Source organism: Psilocybe cubensis, chromosome 1 (assembly GCF_017499595.1).
Source record: "Psilocybe cubensis strain MGC-MH-2018 chromosome 1, whole genome shotgun sequence".
Taxonomy (NCBI): domain Eukaryota; kingdom Fungi; phylum Basidiomycota; class Agaricomycetes; order Agaricales; family Agrocybaceae; genus Psilocybe; species Psilocybe cubensis.
The window spans coordinates 3,743,833-3,764,154 of NC_062999.1; the positions used below are offsets into that span (position 1 = coordinate 3,743,833).

General features: G+C 46.8%; 9 protein-coding genes across 9 annotated transcripts; 5 read left to right on the forward strand and 4 right to left on the reverse strand.

Moving 5' to 3' along the window:
- Positions 1-40: 40 nt before the first annotated feature.
- Positions 41-383, forward strand: JR316_0001268 (uncharacterized protein; the record flags this gene model as incomplete). Its single annotated transcript, XM_047887078.1, has 3 exons — positions 41-64; positions 113-225; positions 272-383. The coding sequence occupies 3 exons, from the start codon at positions 41-43 to the stop codon at positions 381-383; spliced, it is 249 nt and encodes an 82-aa protein (XP_047754824.1).
- Position 384: 1 nt separating this feature from the next.
- On the reverse strand, positions 385-1,046 carry JR316_0001269 (DNA-directed RNA polymerase I subunit RPA12; the record flags this gene model as incomplete). Its single annotated transcript, XM_047887079.1, has 6 exons — positions 385-423; positions 476-514; positions 570-626; positions 686-801; positions 870-974; positions 1,022-1,046. 6 exons carry the CDS (start codon positions 1,044-1,046, stop codon positions 385-387), a joined length of 381 nt encoding a protein of 126 aa, XP_047754825.1.
- A 515-nt stretch (positions 1,047-1,561) lies between these two features.
- JR316_0001270 (uncharacterized protein) lies at positions 1,562-3,058 on the forward strand (the record flags this gene model as incomplete). Its single annotated transcript, XM_047887080.1, has 2 exons — positions 1,562-2,791; positions 2,852-3,058. The coding sequence occupies 2 exons, from the start codon at positions 1,562-1,564 to the stop codon at positions 3,056-3,058; spliced, it is 1,437 nt and encodes a 478-aa protein (XP_047754826.1).
- A 1,723-nt stretch (positions 3,059-4,781) lies between these two features.
- Positions 4,782-6,690, forward strand: JR316_0001271 (Putative uncharacterized transporter YgaY; the record flags this gene model as incomplete). Its single annotated transcript, XM_047887081.1, has 8 exons — positions 4,782-5,028; positions 5,089-5,124; positions 5,177-5,222; positions 5,278-5,301; positions 5,359-5,928; positions 5,983-6,228; positions 6,291-6,339; positions 6,400-6,690. The coding sequence occupies 8 exons, from the start codon at positions 4,782-4,784 to the stop codon at positions 6,688-6,690; spliced, it is 1,509 nt and encodes a 502-aa protein (XP_047754827.1).
- A 3,451-nt stretch (positions 6,691-10,141) lies between these two features.
- JR316_0001272 (uncharacterized protein) lies at positions 10,142-11,769 on the reverse strand (the record flags this gene model as incomplete). Its single annotated transcript, XM_047887082.1, has 4 exons — positions 10,142-11,056; positions 11,112-11,251; positions 11,296-11,662; positions 11,722-11,769. The coding sequence occupies 4 exons, from the start codon at positions 11,767-11,769 to the stop codon at positions 10,142-10,144; spliced, it is 1,470 nt and encodes a 489-aa protein (XP_047754828.1).
- A 547-nt stretch (positions 11,770-12,316) lies between these two features.
- Positions 12,317-14,041, reverse strand: JR316_0001273 (uncharacterized protein; the record flags this gene model as incomplete). Its single annotated transcript, XM_047887083.1, has 5 exons — positions 12,317-13,240; positions 13,298-13,320; positions 13,479-13,845; positions 13,903-13,943; positions 14,011-14,041. The coding sequence occupies 5 exons, from the start codon at positions 14,039-14,041 to the stop codon at positions 12,317-12,319; spliced, it is 1,386 nt and encodes a 461-aa protein (XP_047754829.1).
- A 301-nt stretch (positions 14,042-14,342) lies between these two features.
- JR316_0001274 (uncharacterized protein) lies at positions 14,343-15,359 on the reverse strand (the record flags this gene model as incomplete). Its single annotated transcript, XM_047887084.1, has 2 exons — positions 14,343-15,233; positions 15,288-15,359. The coding sequence occupies 2 exons, from the start codon at positions 15,357-15,359 to the stop codon at positions 14,343-14,345; spliced, it is 963 nt and encodes a 320-aa protein (XP_047754830.1).
- A 1,277-nt stretch (positions 15,360-16,636) lies between these two features.
- On the forward strand, positions 16,637-17,158 carry JR316_0001275 (uncharacterized protein; the record flags this gene model as incomplete). Its single annotated transcript, XM_047887085.1, has 2 exons — positions 16,637-17,044; positions 17,093-17,158. 2 exons carry the CDS (start codon positions 16,637-16,639, stop codon positions 17,156-17,158), a joined length of 474 nt encoding a protein of 157 aa, XP_047754831.1.
- A 714-nt stretch (positions 17,159-17,872) lies between these two features.
- On the forward strand, positions 17,873-18,933 carry JR316_0001276 (uncharacterized protein; the record flags this gene model as incomplete). Its single annotated transcript, XM_047887086.1, has 3 exons — positions 17,873-18,443; positions 18,503-18,783; positions 18,871-18,933. 3 exons carry the CDS (start codon positions 17,873-17,875, stop codon positions 18,931-18,933), a joined length of 915 nt encoding a protein of 304 aa, XP_047754832.1.
- Positions 18,934-20,322: the final 1,389 nt, after the last annotated feature.

Sequence of the window (20,322 nt, forward strand, 5' to 3'; positions counted from 1 at the left end):
GTCAGCACCACCGCTGCAACACTCACTCCACCGTTAAACCATGGACAACTACCAGCACGTCAGGGTATGTTAATCTCTCCAATACTATTACATTTCTGATTAGAATACATAGGCTCTGCACCACTCTCTCCCCGCCTTTTCCCCAATAGTCCCCACCGCCCTCCTGCCTTTTGTCGCCGCCCTCTTTCTGCTTCCCACATTCGCTCTTGCCTTTTACTTTTCAACGTGCGTCCTTTCTTTTTCTGCATGGACTCGTCTCAACCATGTACAGTCTTCCAAAAGACAAGCTTGCCCTCCGGGAACCCCTCGTCGCCCTCGCAGCAAGCACCCTTGGCGGCTTTGGCATCGTCGCCCTCTTCTGCTCCGTCGGCGTATACGTGTAATCTAGTTGTTCACTCGCCATTTGTGCTGGCACCCGTTGCACTATCTCTGCCCGTCAGCGGCCACCCCATCCACACAAAATATACCACTGTACCGTGTAGAATATTGTCGATCCCTCGTCCGCGCTCCGTAGCTGAACAATTCACAGTCGTTTCATTTTCAGTGTGTGTATCAATCAACCCTCTTACCTGCATCTCCTTCGAGTACGCTTCCAGATGCCCGCACACCGGGCACTTTTCAGAGACCTGCGTAAGGCACATCCTCTTAGTAGCTGTGCAAACAGGAACAGAATGGCGCGACCGACCAGAGTGCCCTTGTCTCCCGTATCATGGTGCTTTGTCTGTGTTTTCCGCTTCTGCCTCAGTGCTGAAGGGAACGCCTCCGGGTCTGATTTGGTGGTGATGATGACATTTTCGTATGCTAAGCCCAGCCCGCCGCCCCTGGTCGTCAACCCTTTGCCTAATCACACAAAAGCACAAGGTACGTACAACTAGCCGGTTCCTCGTAGCTGCACTGCTCGCAGGTCACAATTTTCTCGCCGTCGCGCGGGAGTGAGAGCAGCGTGCCACAGTTGGGGCAGAACAGCAGCGAGCCTATACCTTGGTCAGTCTATCTATTTGCAGCCATAAAATCCGCTGACCGATTTTGTGTGCACGCGAAGCCATGTTATGTTTTCTCCAGAAAACCGATCGAGCGAATCTCGACCAAAAGCGTTTTCGCGATCACGTGGAATGACGCCCGTGAGAGCGGGGAAAACAAAAGTGTGTCCCGATTAGGCAAGCGACATACAAAAGTACAAGGAGAGCTATTTTTGTGGGTCAGCGCCTACGGCGGCCATACAGAAGCCCTTGTTCTTATCTGATCTTTCTTGAGAAACAATAGGCGTGTTCCTAGCCCTTACGTCTTTTTGTCTCTCCGGACGCTCCCCGCTGATGTGACCCGGTTGTGGGTCCAGGCGGCTTCGTGCCCTTATAATACGGACCCAGTATTGCCATGTTTTCCGCAGACCACGAGCTTGCTGTCCCCCCTTTGTCACCAGCTCTCCCCTCATCCCCTCCCTTCTTCATCTTTCATACACGCAGCGCGTGTTCTTCTACTTAACTGCGACCACGATCCACCAACGACCCACTTGATCCTCCCAACATACTAGAATCTGCACATAGCATACTACATCATCACAATGTCTTCATCATCTACTTCAACCTCTAGTCTTACCAACATCCTCACCACTATCCGCCGTGCAAACGAGCGCGTCTCCCGCCTCGCAGCCTCCATGCGCGCATCACTTACACCTACCCACCACGCCCGGCGCCGCGCCCGCAAACTGCAGTTGCGCGTCTGCATCGACAAGGCCCTGAAGCTCGATCCCAAGCAGATCAGCGTCATTCCCCTCCCCGTCCTCGCCACCCCCGTCCCCCTCCCCGTACCTGAACAGGTGCAGCCTGTAGCCCCCGCCCCCGTATACGCTGAACCCGTCGTGTTCCGCGAGAACGAGATCAGCCGTGCAGCCGCAGGGCGCGAGCTCGAGCGCCTACGCAACATTCGTGTATCGCAGCAGCTTCAACGGCCGACACTGCGATGCGAGATCCCAGCTGATGCCGCTGTTGCGTCGGCATCTGTATCTACATCTGAGCTAACGGACATGGAGCTCGAGACGCCCGTGGAGCACGATGAGAATCAGGAGGATGAGGTGCACGCCCCCGTCGTCCTGCGTGGTCAGAACGTCCCATGGCGCCCCGTCACGTCGCGCTGGTCCGTCTCGACCGTCGCCAGCGAACCAGGCAATCCGGACATCGCCATAGAGGACGCAGACATCGTCGATGCCGCAGGTGTATACTCCACCCACCCCACCGAGAACGAAGAGGAGCAGGAGCAGGACAGACACACCCGCGCATCAGCATACGAGGAGGGCACGATGGACTTCCCTATCACCGTATCCCCAGACTCGCCTGAAGGGCCCTACGGCGCGCTCGAGTACACCCCCTCATACCCACGCTCGCGCCTGCATAGGGAGCTCGATATCGGCGGCGACACGCGCCGCGTCCTGTACGGTGGTCCACGGCGCTTAACCGTCCCGCTGCGCCTGAACACAGACTTGGACACCGAGATGGACGTTGACACGATGGACGTTGACACAAACGTGGACAGCTCAAGGCTGAGCTGGGGCTCGGCCTCTAGCTCATCCTCTTCGTCGTCGTCGGGATCGCAATCTGCCACGTCCGAATCTGGCTCGACGACGTCTGAGTCGAGTACGGATTCGTCCTCGCCAGTGCCCTCGAACTCTGACCGCCCCAAGCTGACGATCCGCATCAAGCGTTCCGCGCCCATCGACCTCTCTCTTTCCCTCTCCTCCTCCTCCTCCTCCGCCGAGTCGGACGACACACGTTCCCTCTCCGAGAAGCGCCCGAAAGTGAGTCGAACTCCCTTGTCCCCCTCTCCTTTAGTCTGATCTTACGTTTCTCTCATATAGTACGGCCGCAAGTCCTGGGCGTCACCCTACCCCGTCCCGGCCCCCATCCGCGCTACTATTCACCCGCCCGCCAACGCCCCCGTCCCCGCACCAGGCCTTGCAGTCGCCCGCCGCCAATCCGCGCGCATCTCCGCCCAACACACCCACGCCACGCACACGAACAGATTAACGACTACGACGATGAACCGCAGCAGCAACAGATTTTAGATTTCCATTTTACCCTTCTTTGGGATTTTCGGGTTTTTACTATACTCAGTCCTTTTTCTTTTTTGGTTTTTGGATCTTTGGATCGCACCTTTTGATACCTTTGCAAGTTTGCCTTTGCCTCACTCTTTGATGTTTAATACTATTTTGCGGATATAGGATACTGCGCATTAGGTCTCTTGTACGTCGTGTCCTCTTCCATGGTGGTCTTGTACAGTGTCGCTGACGTACTATCCGACAGTCTTTGATCTCAACTTTAACGCCCTGTAACAACACCCTATGGCCTTCACTCGTTCACACACTCTCATAATCACTCAATCTCTCTTCGTTTTGATGACGACTTAAATTTATTAATTATCCTTGTCTTGATTTCGATGTCGACTTCAAGACGAGTCGGACACTCTCCGTATCTCCACCCACCCATCGATCCATCCATACATAACTACGTACTTACTTACTTCCCCGGAACGGACGCTCCCTCCTCTCTAATACACCCTTTACAACATAATCAATACCCATACCTTGGACTTTGGATCTCCATTCCACTCTTATTAACACGACGAAATTTCACTTTTAACGTTGGTACTCCCTACATTACTCTGGGACACTACACCGCTAATACTCTACCTACCTCCTCCGATTTCGTTTCGGGCTCTCCTTTCCCCCTCTCTCTTTCCTTCTTGATTCTTTTAATCACATCTCTCGCCTTGTCGTGTCTTGTTTGATCTAGCCTCGTCCAATCCTCACATAGGTTCTCACTACATCAATCAATATCACGCACGCAAAACCGAGGTCCTGTCCATACCCCGTCCGTCCATCCGGGAACCATCCTTTCCGCCCCGACCACCTCATCAAGGTTATTCCACAACGGTACACAGATGCGACACTGTGCTGCACACTCCCGCGTCTGCTCTGCCCTCTGCGCACAACAAGCTTTCTCTGGCGATGTCAATGCATCTTGGTCTTTCTCTCTCTCAGTGTGCGTTTGATCTTGATGTCTTGCATGGCATGGCACTGCACTGCTCTGCCCTCGCATTCACCCCGTGGCCTCAATAAAGCTTGTACCCGGCGCATGTCGTTCGACTCTGCATATACTTTGAGTAGTATAGCAGTACGATACCTTATTTAATACAAATAATCTCCAGAAGCTCTTTCTATCCCGATGGATATTGAGTAAATGGATAAACTTTAGCGTTCACAGAAACCAAAAAATACAGAAATATTAAATTGATTTTCAGAACCAGAGGTGGGTGTTGCTGAAGTTGCCAGTCAGTGCCGATGGTGATATACGTTCGGGATTACTCGGCCGCGGCAAAATTACACACTCCGATTGAAAACGATGACGGATCATCGATCACTCGTTGATCACTCGCTGGTCGTCGGTTTCTAGTCGATCTACAACTGCACAACGTCAAGAGCACTCCTTAACCCAATGCATCTCGTATCTTGTTTGTGAAGGCTCGAGGATTTGAAATATTACCGCCCCTGGACAACATCTGCCTCTGCCGGCCTTTCTCATTTTCATCAAGCTCGAAGCACGCAACATCCTGCTTATCGTGTGTATTCTTGTCCAAGTGTGTCATCATTCCAACAAATTTGTAAGAATAGCAACGGGATGGCATTCCGATGCGGCCGTGGCAAACGATATATACAGCTCTTGCACAACGTGTGTCATGTCCCCCTCACGGTCTGTCGCACCCTCTAGCGGAACATTTTCACGGCAGCTATGACCACCCCGCCGTCCCCCACCACGACAATCATCCCGGGGCCCCCAGCGTCCCAGGCGGCGACGGACAAGAAGGACGTCATGGTCGATGATAACTTGCAGCGCGTCGAGTCTTCGGATTCAGAGGTCCAGTTTACGAAGGATTTCGGCTTTCTTCCTATTCCAAAGCATCTGCGTTACAATCCTGCAAAACCACCGCATTTTGGGCTGCCGTTGAATATAGCGTTTGGTTTTGCTAGTACATTCAGTGAGTCTCATTCCTTTTTCATATACTAGGCGCTGCCTTACGAAAACTTACTTCGCACAGTTGTTGCAAATCTGTATTATTGCCAACCCCTGTTAAGTGGGTGCCAAAAAATCTGAAGATCAGAGTCGACAAATTGATTTTTTTGCAGTTCAGCTGTCGTTAGCTTTCAATGTTACTTACGGGGAGGTATCTATGTCAGTAAGGTTTCACCTTTCATTCAAACTTCGGTGAATTGAAATATTTTACCAGAATACCAACAGTAGTCCAAGCTGGGTGAGCGCGATACCAGGGTTGTACGCGGTGTATTTGGCTGATTCCTTTGTGCTGCAGCTATGCAACAGGCTTGGTACTGATATCGCCACTCGGAGACCTCGTGCGTCGACGGCAGCTTATACTGTGCATCGTCGCAATTTCCACATCATTGACCATCGGATTGGCAATCACAAATAATCTCGTCGTCTTCGAGGTATTATCCTTTCTCGTAGGAGCAGTGACTGTCACCCCACAAATCCTTGTCCCACTTGCAGCCGACCTCGCCCCCGAAAAACGACGTGCATCTGCTATCGCTATGGTCCTATCTGGGTTGCTTTTCGGCATTCTCATGGCTCGTGTTTTGGCTGGCGTTATCGCAGAGTTCAGATCATGGAGGGTGGTGTACTATTTCGCTATTGGGGTCCAAACGTTGGTTTTGGTCGGTTCATACTTGGTGCTTCCAGACTACCCATCCAAGAACAACGATCTTTCGTATTTTAAAATCCTCTGGACAATGGGAAAGTTTGCGGTCACAGAGCCTATCCTTATCCAAGCATGTCTTATCAACTTGGGCTCGAGTGCATGTTTCAGCAATTTCTGGGTCACGCTGACCTTTTTATTGGGCGGTCCCCCTTACAATTACTCCACGTAGGTCACACATTCTAGCATGGATAACAATGACACTCACCCGATTCATCACAGACTCGTAATTGGTCTGTTTGGTTTGATAGGTATGGCTGGCGTAGCCATGAGTCCTGTAGTGGGCCACGTTATCGACCGACTTGTCCCTTGGTACGCGTCGTTGTTCGGAATCATGATGCTCATACTCTTCCAGAGTATCCAGACGGGGGCGGGAGGTATCAATGTCGCCGCAGTCATTATCGCTACATTCGGCTTGGACATTTTCCGCCAGATGCTCCAGGTATCACTAACCACAGCTATATTTGGGTTAGTTCATCAATGTCATCCTTTCCATAAAAATAACACTTACGCGAGCTTTCTCTGGACAGGATTTCAGCTTCTGCTCGTGCAAGGCTCAACGCTGTGTCGATTCTCTCGGTGCGGCATGGTCCGACTAATTGAATTAAATACACCCTTTCTAACTTGTCCATTTTTTAGATTTTCATCGGTCAAGTCATGGGAACGTCGGTTGGCACACACATCTTCGTCAAATTTGGCTGGCGCGCCAATGCCGCCTTTGCCATGGGACTCTATGGGTGGCAATTCTTCATCCTGCTCATCAGAGGACCGCATTGTAAGCGATACACCTGGTTTGGATATGAAGGCGGTTTAGAGGCGAGAAAGAGCGTTGTCAGAGAAAAAGAAAGACTAGAGCAAGAGGGAAAGGACACACAAGATCGATCCCAGCAGCCGCAAAATAAGGACATTCAAGATGAAAAAAGTGCATGACCTTGGTTTTGAACGCAAAGAGATGACGATGTGATAAGCTGAGTCGTATGTTGGCATGCTTTTAATCTTTCAACAGTACAACACTACTGACTGTTTGTGCTGCATTTGAATCTAGGGCTCAGACAACCTTTTACAATATTCAAACATGGTAAAGAAAACGAATCCAGGGAACACGTACCATTCCTAGGGAACACGTACCATTCCTGTTTGAGAGACGAACCCAGGCCCCAGCATACATAGAGGTGTCAAAAGACAGGGACTCATTAATCATTGAGATATTGCGGATCTGCCACTTCCTAACACTCCCGTATAGATTGGACACGCCTTTTAGTATCATTTTCATGGTATCGAGTCAACTTTCCTTGCAGCAAGAATCGACAATCGGATGCTATTCTAGTCGTCATCAGATCTCTGAAGAACGTGAACCTGTGAGCGAATGTGTGCCAGTGGAAGCAGCCTCGAATGGACAAATGAGTATCGAGGCGTTTTCGAATGGTTAGGGCGCGCGAGCGGTCGCATTTTAGATAAAGACGGCACAATGAACCAAACCTTCTCTATTTTCAAAAGCGTTGACGGGCCCAAGTCATCAAATTCAAGAATAGATGCAACTTTTGCAAGCCAACGCGGTCGTCAGAGCACGTCGACGGGCTCTGGGGGCCGTTTCCCGCTCCTCTTCTTGGATCGGCCACCAATGAGGTTCTGAATCAGGCTCCTTTTCGACTTCTTCTCTCTAAGTTTTTCGTTTTCCGTGAGCGTTCATAGTGCCCCTACTCCAAGACGCATATGCAGCGTGACTAATGATATGTATTTGTGAACAGACCTTGATTTGTATAGTGTTCTGAAAACCTTTACTACTTTTACTTACTCCTAGCGCAATCCCATAGTGCTTCCATTTTTCTTCATGGGGCAGTATTCTTTTGGCGAGATTCCTCACGGATACCGCATCGCATTCAGGCGTTCAAGGCCTGAATCCCGGAAGCGCAACCTGAACCCAGAAGATGAAAATTTGATCAGCAGGGACAATCTCAGGAGTAAGTAGGGAACGACGTTGGAGCCATGAGAAAACAGGTGTTGAAGAAGTCAGAGAATAGCAGGAGTCTTCTCACAAACTTCAGCGCAGTTGTGTGGACTTGTGTATGCCCGGGAGATAAGCGGGAGAATTCACATGTTCCGCCAGGAATGAAGTGGCGAATCTTTCCTTTTCTAATGCACACATTCTCTCTACCCTTGAAACTCGTTTTCGCAGCCACATGGATATACTCGAGGTGTAAAATAGGTTATCCGGATCGCAAGTTTGACCTATTCCCCTATGGCAATGTATAAATACAGCAAACTTATTCCACTGAGATTATCATGATTCTTTTTCGGAAGCTTTGAACAATCAGAAAAACAATTTCTTGGTTCCAAGGTTCTATAGCAAGCTGATTCTCATACTGCTGAGGATTTGATGTAAGATACTACGACATGTTCCTTCAATTCGGACCTTATACGTGATAAAACATGAGTATTGTATTTCACCAATGTATCGTCTACATTAGGCCTTCTCTCATGAAGTGAGGGTTACCATCGATAAGTGAGTCGTTTCATGCTTCTGGTTGGATCCTCCTACGGTTCATAGAACACTGCTAACTGATATGTAGTGTGATGTGCAGTGCTTTCAACTTTTACGGTTAGTCAGCGGTTTCTGGCGAAACGGCGCAGTGTACGGGCGCTTAAATACGTCTGCCCAGTATGGCTGTCCGTTTGCACATTTAATACCAATCTATAAACTTCTTGTCCCATACATATAAGTCATAATTGAATATAATTCCAAATACATTCTTTGATGTCCCGGTTATAGACAGATGGTTTCCGAATATAGAGGAAACTATCCCGGTCATTGTTTTTGCATGCCCTCCAGTTTGAATGGGAGGTACACACATAGAAGTAGGTAAACCATACATAAACAACGTAGCACCACACTCTGTGACCCTCTCCGCATAATACCTCAACTTTTGCCCGAAGATATAGAGTTGTCAAGATGACTATCATACGTGCCGTCCTTGCCGTACAAGCGTGGGAACTCAGCTTTCGTCCCGCTTTGCAGGGGAATTGCTACTTGTGAAGGATGTAGGACGACTGACGCAAGGTCACAAAACTCTTTAGGAGTATTAATTTATACGCGTGAGCAGTGTAAACGTGTGTAGAGGCTATAAAGAGAAATTCATTTCAGAGTTTTACCTGCAATCTCAACTTTAGGCCTTTTTAAGTAGGAGTAGCCAAAATACTCGTCAAAAGCTATAGAGGCGTGATACTTTTGTAATCAGGCTTAATACAGGTAGATAATTACTTCTATCAGATATGTGAATCTTTTTCATTGCTCAATTAGTATGTGTCGACAGGAACAGGGAATGTACTGTTATTTGTCTCCTCATTTGCCGAATTTTGCCGAATTCTCACGATGTCCAGGCAAGCACGGCATAGACACATGCCGAAAAACAACTATATATCTTCGGGAGGAAGAAAGGCAAAAGAAAGGTCAAATCACCCATATGGGGAACCTGCAGACATATGCAAGGAAGCAAAATATGTATTAAAGGGCATGTTTGAACTCTCTAAAAGATTGTGCTTTGTATATGTGGGCACCAAAACTATATGTATGGTACTCAAAGTTGTATCTGACGGTGCAACCTGTAAATGTATGGACACTGGATCTATATGTTCGGCAATCTCTTCTCTATCTGCGGAAATAAGAGCAAATAATTATCGGATCTTTACTTCTGAGATTTCTATGTATGGAACAAAAAGTTTATAGATTGGTATTAAATGTGCAAACGGACAGCCATAGCCCAGTAGCGTTATTGATCTGAACAATGATAGCAGAGAGGATACCGACATCTTTGCATCCTATAATCCTTTTAACATAATCTTTCAACTGATTAATGAACGAAAAATTACCTCCTACTATCAAGTGAAAATTTCGGGGATTCGATCTGAATCATAATCGCATTCCTGGTGACAGATGTGCCACTCGACCTTCGGCGTTCCTCGGTTTTCTCAGACCGAGAAGAAATTGTCTGGAACTGATGCCATATTCTCTTATCTCAATCCATCAGTGACTTACGGTGCCAGAATGACAATAAGAGCCTCAGATGAACTATGTCAAATGATGTCCACCTCCTGGCATCCCTGAAAGGTCAGATGTCCACCTCCTGGCATCCCTGAAAGGTCTAATGTGACTATTGTATCCCATCAAACTCTCCAAGAAAGCATCTTAGAAGAGCAAACAAAACTCATTTTCTAATTCATGAATATTAATATGGGAACTAAGAATGTCGCAATATCTAGGTATGATGTTTTTGCTTGAGAGGATCATTATAGGTCTTCTTGTAACAAATCGATATCACACTGATAAGTTCAAACTACTGTAACTTACGATGCCTAGTAAAACCGCATCATTATATTGTGTATCTCACCACACCGTTATATTTCGTATCTCTTCTGTATTTGGCCAGTAGTCCTCACGAGGGAGGGCGCTGCTGTATATAGACGCTGAGTCCCCAATATGGTTCCAGAGATTAGCGGCGTCAACAGAGGTATCAACAATGAATGAAAACCATCGTTTCCACGATTCAGGCGCCCATGTATAACGTTTCATGCCTCGTGATTCCGTCCAGGGAGGGTAGAAACCGGAGTCCGCCCAATCAACAATCCATAGCACACCGTCATCTGAAAGAATGGCGTTGCTGAGACTAAGGTCGCCATGGGTTAGGACTAGATTCCATTCATGTTCGGGAGGTAGGCTTAAAAGAGGCGGGGGGCAACCAGCAACTTCTGGACCTTTTATACGGCGCAGATCCAGGTGCTCGTACATGCATTCCATATAAGCAACATGTGCCATCCAGTTTCGGAACCTCTCCGCATCGCGAAAGGGCCCGTTCCATGAATACGGATAAAATAATACACCCCTGACGAGTCCTTGTCCAATGGTGCCCGGTCGATCGCTGGAAATACGTCGAAGCTGAGAAACATATCGTCTAAGAGTGCATGCAATACGAAATTGGTAGAATAGGCTGAGCGAATCCCAGCATTCCAAAAGCATTTTTCCGGGGATGAAATCCGTAACAAGCGATTCCTTCAGGTGGAGGTAGCGAGGTTGTGGGACAGGGATATTTGTATGAGCTCGAACAAAGATGTTATTAAATCTTTCGAAGTGGTGCAAGCGTTTGATGATTAAATTTGGTGCAATCTTGTGTGTGGGTGCCCAATTGTGCCCGCCAGTGAAAGAGGCCATATATTTGTTGAAGGCAATGGATTCAGGTGTCTTTGTTAACTCCCATGCAGCATCATCATCAGGAACTACTGGCATGTCATCAGAGTCAGGTGTCTACGGAGGAAATATGTCAGTTTTGGTTTTGTCAAGATAGCATTGAACTGCCAACATCCTGATTAACTTGGGAAGGGATTGGAAGAGAAAACATAGATGCCATCACATCCAGTCCCCATGATCGTATTTGTGAAAGCGTTTTGTGGACCTGGCTGGCGATTGAAGGTTTGATGGGTCGAAAATGATCGACTTTTTCTATGAGCCCGAGTTGGATATCAGTCTATGATGCAAATGCTCACCTATAGAAGCACACATTTCCTCAATGGCACCTTCACTATGCGTACCGACGAAATGACAGGACAGCGACGTGTACATTGTGAACCATGTTGTAAAAAGTCCAGGGTATTCGAAGATTTTTGACTCGGGATCCAGTTTATCATGTTTAGTCCCTACAATGCGAAACATTTTCCGCTGTTCCCAATAGGTATCCTGAATGAGTTTGCCGTATTGAGCGACCATATCTTTTACATCCTTCATATCTGTGTTAAGATTGATAGTGAGTAAAACAACATCTGACTCGAGGCGTCCAGGTGCCTCAAGATTGGCCTCATGTGCCCTGAAACAAAAATGTTGCTGGTCGTCGACCCTGAAATGTATACGGTCATTCTAAGAAGCAGAGAGGTTGTTATGTTTTCTATCTATGAAAATACAGAATTGAAACGCACAAGTCGTTTGCAGAGAGTTGTTCTTCCGCTTTCTGGGGGGCCTGTCATGGTTTGTTGCGCAGTAAACATTCTGCCTCCTGTACCAAACTGGCGACGCACCTGTTATTGCCACCCGGATATTGATTAACATTGGAATTACACAGAAGAAGTGTAGACGCTAACGATATATTCTCACTACAAGAAACTGGATCACAAAACTCTGTGAGGTTGTAGGTAGGATGGATGGAACAATGGCCGTAGTAGTAAGGGAGGAGATAAACTTTGCATCAACTGACCCCAAGGTAGGCTCGTGACCATTCTGATTATGAACATGGGAGTCCAAGATGGACTTCTCCACCATCGTCTTCCCTGATTCCGGACTCTCTGCGTGTCTTTACAGTGATACACAGGACGCGCGGGATGTACATGGCACATGTTTAGAGATACACCCGCCAGCAGTCTCTCAATGTCAGATTTAACACACTTAGGAGGCAACACTTGTTGTGTGCACGATGGATCCAGTACCCGTCCTGACACTTGTTTAATGTGTAGTATGATGTTCTTAGAGAATTACTGATCATTAGTAACTTCGGACGACAGTAACATACACGGACGCCTAAGACCAGCCCGATATATTTCGTATTTCTTCTGTATCTGGCCAGTAGTCCTCACGAGGGGGGTCTGTGCTGTAGTAACTGGCTGTATCCCCAATATGGCTCCAGAGATTGGCGGTGTCAACAGAGGTGTCAACAATGAATGAAAACCATCGTTTCCATGATTCAGGCGCCCATGTGTAACGTTCCATTCCTCGCGATTCCATCCAGGGAGGATAAAAGCCGGAGTCCGCCCAATCGACAATCCATAGTACGCCGTTATCTGAAAGAACGGTGTTGCTGAGACTAAGGTCGCCATGCGTAAGGACCAGATTCCATTCATGTTCGGGAGGTAGGCTGAGAAGAGATGGGGGGCTACCAGCAACTTCTGGACCTTTTAAACGGCGGAGTTCCTTGTGCTCGTACATGCATTCCATGTAAGCAACATGTGCTATCCAGTTGCGGAACCTCTCCGCGTCGCGGAAAGGTCCGTTCCATGCATGTGGATAAAATAATACTCCCCTAACGAGTCCTTGTTCGATGCTGCCTGGTCGATCGCTGGTGATACGTCGAAGCTGAGAAACATATCGTCTAAGAGTACATGCAATACGAAATTGGTAGAAGAGGCTGAGTGAATCCCAAATTTCTAAAAGCATTTTTCCGGGAATTAAATCCGTGACAAGCGATTTCTTCAGATGCAGGCATCGAGGTTGTGGGACCGGGATGTTTGTGTGAGCTCGAATAAATATATTGTTGAATCTTTCGAAGTGGTGCAAATTTTTTATGACTAAATTTGGTGCAATCTTGAGTACGGGTGCCCAATTGTGCGCACCAGTAAAGGACGCCAGATGTTTGTTGAAGGCAATAGAGTCAGATGTCTTAGTTAATTCCCATGCAGCATTGTCATCCGGAATGACTGACTCGGACAAGTCATCAGGATCAGGTGTCTAGGGAGAAAAAATATGTCAGTTCTAATTCTGTCCACATAGCATTGAACTACCAACATCCTGATTAACGTTGGCAGGAACTGGAAGGGAAAATATAGATGCAATTATATCCAGTCCCCATGATCGCATTTGTGAAAGCCCTCTGTAGACTTGACTTGCAATTGAAGGTTTGATAGGTTGAAATTGGTCGGCTTTTTTTCTGTAAGTCCAAATATCACGTATATGAAGCAATGCTCACCTATAGAAGCACACATTTCCTCAATGGCACTTTCATTATGGGTACCAACAAAATGACAAGACAGAGACGTGTACATTGTGAACCACGTTGTATAAAGTCCAGGGTATTCGAAGATTTTTAACTCGGGATCCAGTTTATCATGTTTAGTTCCTACAATTCGAAACATTTTACGCTGTTCCCAATAGCTATCCTGAACGAGTTTGCCGTATTGAGCTACCAAATTTTTGACCTCCTTCAAAACTGTGTGCAAATTAACAGTAAGTATCACAACATCTGAATTCAGATGTCCTGGTGCCTCAAGATTGGTCTCCTGTGCCCTGAAACGGAAATGTCGCCCATCGTTGGACCTAGTATATATACGGTCATTCTGAGAAGCAAAGAGGTTAGTATGCTTTCAGCCTGGAAATAGAAGATTGAAGCGCACCAGTCGTTCGCAGAGCGTTGTTCGTCCGCTTTCTGGAGGGCCTGTCAAGATATGTCTCCAAGTTTGCCTTGTTACAATTGCACTCAGCTGAGTCGAACTGCGACGCACCTGTTATCGCCACCCGGATATCGATTAACATCTAAACTCTACAGAAGAAGTGTAGGCGGTAATGGTATACAATCAATACACGTCAAGAGAGATCACAAAATTCTGTACAATCAGTAGGCTAGATCGAACAATGGCGGTGTAGGTTAATATGAGAGAGCAATTGCATAAAATCAACTGACCCCATCGGCCGTGAGAATACCGTGACCAAAACACAATCGGACTTAAAACTGTAAAGGCTCTAGTTCTAAATCAAATCACATCTTCGAGTCTTTGACAAACTGTAGTTTCATAGCTAAAAGTAAAAGTGACAATAATTCGACAATCTTTTACATTTATAATTGATCGGGCCAATAATCCTCACGAGGGACAGAAGTAGCATAGGCTGAAGCTATATCATCCATATGGCTCCAGATATGGTCAGTGTTATCAGACGCGCCCGCGATAAACGTGAACCATCGTTTCCATGAAGCAGGCGCCCAAGTGTAGCGCTTCATGCCACGCGACTCTATCCAAGGTGGATAAAACCCGCCCCATTCCCAGTCAATAACCCACAACACGCCATCATCTGAAAGGATGATATTGCTAAGGCTGAGGTCGCAGTGTGTGAGGACCAAATTCCATTCGGAATCGGGTAGTAACTCTGGAAGTGGCGGGGTGGGAGGGGGCGGCATATTAGGGTTTTTCATTCGGAAGCCTTGGTCACGGTGAACACGGTCAAGGTAAGTGATATTTACTATCCAGTTTCGGAACGTTTCCACATCGCGAAAAGGGCCATTCCATAAATTAGGGTCAAAGAGAACCCCACGTACGTGGCCGAGTTTTATGCCACCTGGTCTATCGCTAGTAACACGTCGCATTTGCGATACATATCCTCGAAGAGTGCAGGCAATACGGAACTGGTAGAAGCTGCTCAAAGAGTCCCAACACTCCAGAAGCATGCGTCCAGGAATAAGATCGGCTACAAAAAATTGTTTGAGATGTGTGTAACGTGGCTGTGGAACTGGAATGTTGGTGTGAGCCCGGACAAAGCTACAATTATAACTTTCAAAAGGATTGAGGTTTTTCAGGATTAAATTCGGCGCTATCTTCTGTGCAGGAGCCAAATCGTGACCTTCAGTGTATGCTGCCAGATGTTTATTGAAGGCAACGGCTTCTGGTGTTTTCGTCAACTCCCATGCTGCATCATCATCCGGGATGACTGGAAGGCTCTCCGGATCTGGTGTCTGAATATGGAAAGATCAATACAGAGGTGTGGTATGTAGTATGAAGATACAAACGTCTCTGTTGACATTAGGAGGAACCGGCAGGGAGAAGATTCTTGCAATGACATCCAGAGCCCATGATTCCATGCGCGTGAATGTTCTGTGGAAGCGGAGTCTAACTGAAGTTTTTACAGGATGAATTAGGTCCACTTGATGTGATTATGCGTGAGTTTTTGTGTATTTGTAATTGCACAACTTGGGTCACCTACCTATTGCGGAGCACATTTTTCCAATGCTATCTGAGTTTGTAATGCCGACAAGGTAACTAGACAAGGACGTGAAAAGGGTGATCGATGTTGTCAAGTATCCAGGATATATGACAAAGTTCGAATCGGGTTCCAGAATATCTTGTTTTGTTCCTATAATGAAAAATGATTTCCGTTGGTCACGATAATTATCGTGAACAAACTTTGCATATTGCATAACTGTGCTGGTAGCGTCTATATCCAGAGGAATGGTAAAAAGGACAACATCGGCTTTATCTAACATTCCTCGAGGGTCCATGGCTGATTCACGAGCTTTGAAACAGAAATGGTGCCCATCGTCTTTCCTAACAAATACATGTTCGTGCTAAACTTCCAATAATGATTATTGCGCAGTCCAAATTTTGGATTATGGATCAAGCATAAGTACGCACCAACCGCTCGCAAAGAGTTGTTCTTCCACTTCCCGGAGAACCTACGACATTTGAGCAGCCAGATCAGTCATTCTTGTGGTTGCATTTATTTCCGAGTCAGTACCCGTAATCAAAAGTTGAACGTGAGCTGGCATCTATATGAAGTAGGCCTAGTTCTTATAAGGAGGCTGATATTGGTAAACAAAGAAGATAGAGCTTATCGATCGTTGAAGTGGTTGACTGAAGTGAACCTAAGTGAACCGACAAACGGTGGATACTGAACGCCACGTGGTGGAGGCATGGCTGGTAATTTATTGGGAGGGCAAGCCAGAGCGCTCGGCCCGTTCCTCCGCATCGTGAATCCTGTTTAAACCGCCATTGCATCCATACCTATTGGGCCAATATTCTCTCATGCGATTCAGATATATTTCCAGATCTCTATATCATCGCGTAATCCAATTCGGGGTTTCCAATAGATTCCTGGGAGTCACCGTGTTGAGTGTATATATTTAATGTTGCTTTTAATATGGCCTAACACTAACAAGATCATCCCACAAAGGCCTTTACAGCACAAATAGATGATAGGATAGTTTGCGAAGATCAGTCCCACTGAACTGCGAGATTCATTCACATCGATAATCACTGACTCACTGAAATTTTTCAAAACGTATAAAATCCCAGTCTGAATTGTACCATGAATGCATCAAGGAATCCCCTTTCTGCGCTCCCGGGTTTCGTACTCATCCTCATGGCTCACTCTTCCGCTCCAAGCTATAACTTGGCAAATTGCCTTCAGGTCTGGGAGTACCCTATCAAGGAAATATACGTTTGGTGCCAGTCTCACACGAATGTCGATAAGCTTAGGATATGTCTTGATCTTGCACACGGATCCACGAACATCAGCAAGGTCCACATCCAGTTGCAGAGAGCAGTTCAGATCCAACTCGGCATGTCTAGACATCCCGACTCCCTCCAGTTTCTCCCAACGTCTGTTACCTTTATTGCCAACCACAGCAAATTTACGATCAGGGATGGTTTTGTACTTTGTAAAGCTCAAGCTGTTCCAGGCACTACTGTCAAAGACTTTGTTAATGCTATGCAAATGCATATGCCTCGTTATCGCCTCCCTTCTGACGACCTGCAACACATTGGCTGGGTCCGTTCTCACTTACAGAATTTTGTTGATCGTGGGCTTTTGTTTCAGGCCGAATCAAGCCTGAATATAGTCGACGCCCTTGTTCTGAGCTTGCAAAGAATATCGGGAGTTTAAACACCGATTGCTATCATACAAGTTGTGTCTGAGTGGCTAGTCTTTCGAAATGGTATGACGACTCTCATATATCACTTTCATGGGATTTGCTGAACTGTTGACTTAGGTTGATACGGATCAATACCATGGCCATTGTCCTTGTTCCTTTTTCTCCGTTAGTTTATGCAATTGTGTTATGTGAAATACTATGTTCTCTTCCGACTAGATATTTAGGACGAATTTCAGGTCGGGTCTAGATAATCGAGTAAATATTTCTGCCTTTTCATCAAAAATTGATTTCCCATCGGCATTCATCAATTTTTGTAGCATATGCTCAGCCAATATAGAAACTGCGAGAATATTTCGTGCAGAGGTACTTCAACGTGTTGAGATCTGACCTCTTTATAGAAAGTGTGTTGCACCGAATTCAAAGCGAGAAGCTTTGACACAGGAAAGCTTGTACACCAGTGCCTTCATTCGGTGTTATTCAGACGTTTAATCTTCATTGATCAAGAAAAGCCCAAAGTATACTACCGCCAGTAAGCAAGACAAACCAGTTGGCTCGGAATATTTCAAGTTGTAAAATACATATTGGGTGAGCGCAACTCAGCTACTTAGAATGTTTATTGGGGACACAAGGTCACCAGTCGATGATGAAATACGGCCGGGGCCGGCATTAGCCAAATGACGGAGTTTGAATTCCATCTTTCCCAACTTCCTTCATCATCAACAGTCATGTCGTCATCCCCATCCCCTTCTACCTCTAAACTCACCCAAGATAACGTAGAAGAAGAAGTGTCTGAAGTTACAGATAAAGAAAACACGCCTTTATCCGATCAGAAGCATTCCAGTTCTGACTCTGAAGAACAGGAGGAAGAGTCGAAAGATGGTGTAGACGAGAGCGCCGTTTCAGGAACGACAGAACGCTCGACGACGATCACACCAGCGCCAACGAGCCACACTGATGCATCCCAATGGCAAGCTGTCTGGAGCCCTCAATACAACGCATACTATTTCTTCAACGCCACCACACAGCAGACCACATGGACGAACCCTCTCGTGCCCGAGGGAACCTCACACGATGCCCAACAAGAACCGGCCTCTGCTACAGGAGAGAAGAAAAAGGAGGATGAGGAGGAACCAGAATCTAGTTCCAGTGCGGGGCAGACACAGTTGTCTGCCGTGGCTGCGCAGAACGCGGCCATTGAAGCAGCGGCACTCGCTCAGGGCATCGACCCCGTTTTGGCTCGTTTGGATCCTTCTCTTGTTGCTTCTGCTATGGCTCCTGGGCAAACTGTTCCCGGATGTAAGTGATCCTATTTCTTCTTCTCGTTATTCATATTTAACCCTAACCTGATTCAAAAGCCCTCCCAACGTTCACTGCCCAGTTCAACGCCCGTACAGGACGCTTTGCAGCCGTCTCATCGTCCTCTTCATCTTTTCTCCCCTCCTCATCGGGTCCTGTACGAACCCCCGCTCATCTTTCAGAATACGAACGCGCGAAGCGCATGAGCTCTTTCTACTTTGATGTAGACAAATGGGAGGAAGACCTGGCGAAGCGTGGTGGGAGACTCATGGGTGAAGAAGGGGAAGGTGCAGAAGAAGAAGGAGGTAAGAAGAGGAAGAGACCTAGCAAGAAAGACATCGTGAGTGTCGCTTACCATTTATTCTACCGTTGCTCTTTTGGCTCGGTGGGTATGAAACGATTCGTATTGATCGCATGATTTCCCTAGGAACGTTATAAAGAGCAGAAAAAGCAGAAGAAAATTGCCAAAACGGCTTGGTTGCGTACTTAGCAGTTCCACGAATCTGTAAAAAATTCGGCGCATATATCTAGGTTCGGCCATTTGCTTTATTCAATGTAGCTGTTTTTTGTCCCTGGACCCACGACAATCCATTCAGGGCTGTTGAGAGCTTATCTATAGGACCATTGTTAAAAGAGTTATTTCAATACCACGCCAGAAATATGTTAATAACACAAATGATAGCACGACAGTCTCACTCGCATCACAACTTTGTAACGACAAACTTTTCTGTCTCCCAACCCAACGTCTCCCTCCAATAAATTGGTGCCTTCCAACTCATAAATGCCACTATCAACCGGACCCCATAGCATAATCAGTTTCTGAGATCAACCGCGCCACAGACGTTCAAGTTCTGTACGAAAATCTTCCCATGCGATCGACTTCGAATACTAAATTTCACCACATTCTCATGCCAGGTAACTCGCCACCGACCTCAAGGTATTCCAGAGTCAATACATTCATGAAAGTAAGTACCAGCAACTCGTGATTAAATATCAAATACGGGGCATCTTCTTCGTTGACGATGATGATCTTCAGGTGCTGGAGTGATGTGTTCACAAGACTTGCTGGAATTCCATCGCGCTGACCATTTGATTCAATCACAAGTCATATAGACCAAGATACCTTATGCTTGCACACATAATCATATCCCAGTCTCTGATGGATCTGATGTACAGTCGTATGTCCGGGAAAACCAGATTGGGGAGAGTCTTCGCGAAGGCGTTCCACCAGGGAAGAGGCTTGAATTTTATGATTGTCTTCGCACATGATCGCAAGTGACTGTATGCCTAGAAATGCGCCTACAAGCAGCATCATTGGAAAAGGACGCCTTTGGGCCTGAACCACATCAGTGTTGGCCCAATGACTGCTATCTTCGAGAATATGTAGATCAGTCAGGTAGCAGGGACCGCTGGTCTACCGTAATGAGTGACGACGTCCACTTTCCGGAATCCGAAGTTCCACCCTTGTACCTCTCCGCTAAGTCTGACATAGTTTAAATTGAGTTAGACAGTGTTATCCATTTCGTCTAGCGCTGCATTTATTGCTTTTGATTTTCGAAACCAATTCCGTTCAGGCTAAGTGATTCCAGGCTCGGACACCTCATGTCCGTGCGCGTCCAACTGAAATTACCTGCAAATAATGTGGCAACCGGTGTGCGGAGATATGGTTCATACTGGTCTAATTCTTTTCCAGTTGGGACCTTTCCAGGTATCTGACTTCTTATTTTGTCTTCGTTGAGAGGGTATGACAGGCAGTTGGTTGCCTTATGGGTTCAAGAAGTGGGCGGATTTGGACAAAAATAGAAGCTGCCATGGAGATTTACACAGTAAGGAACCAGCGCTTTTTCGAGGCTATGCTTTGCTCTATAAATTAAATCAT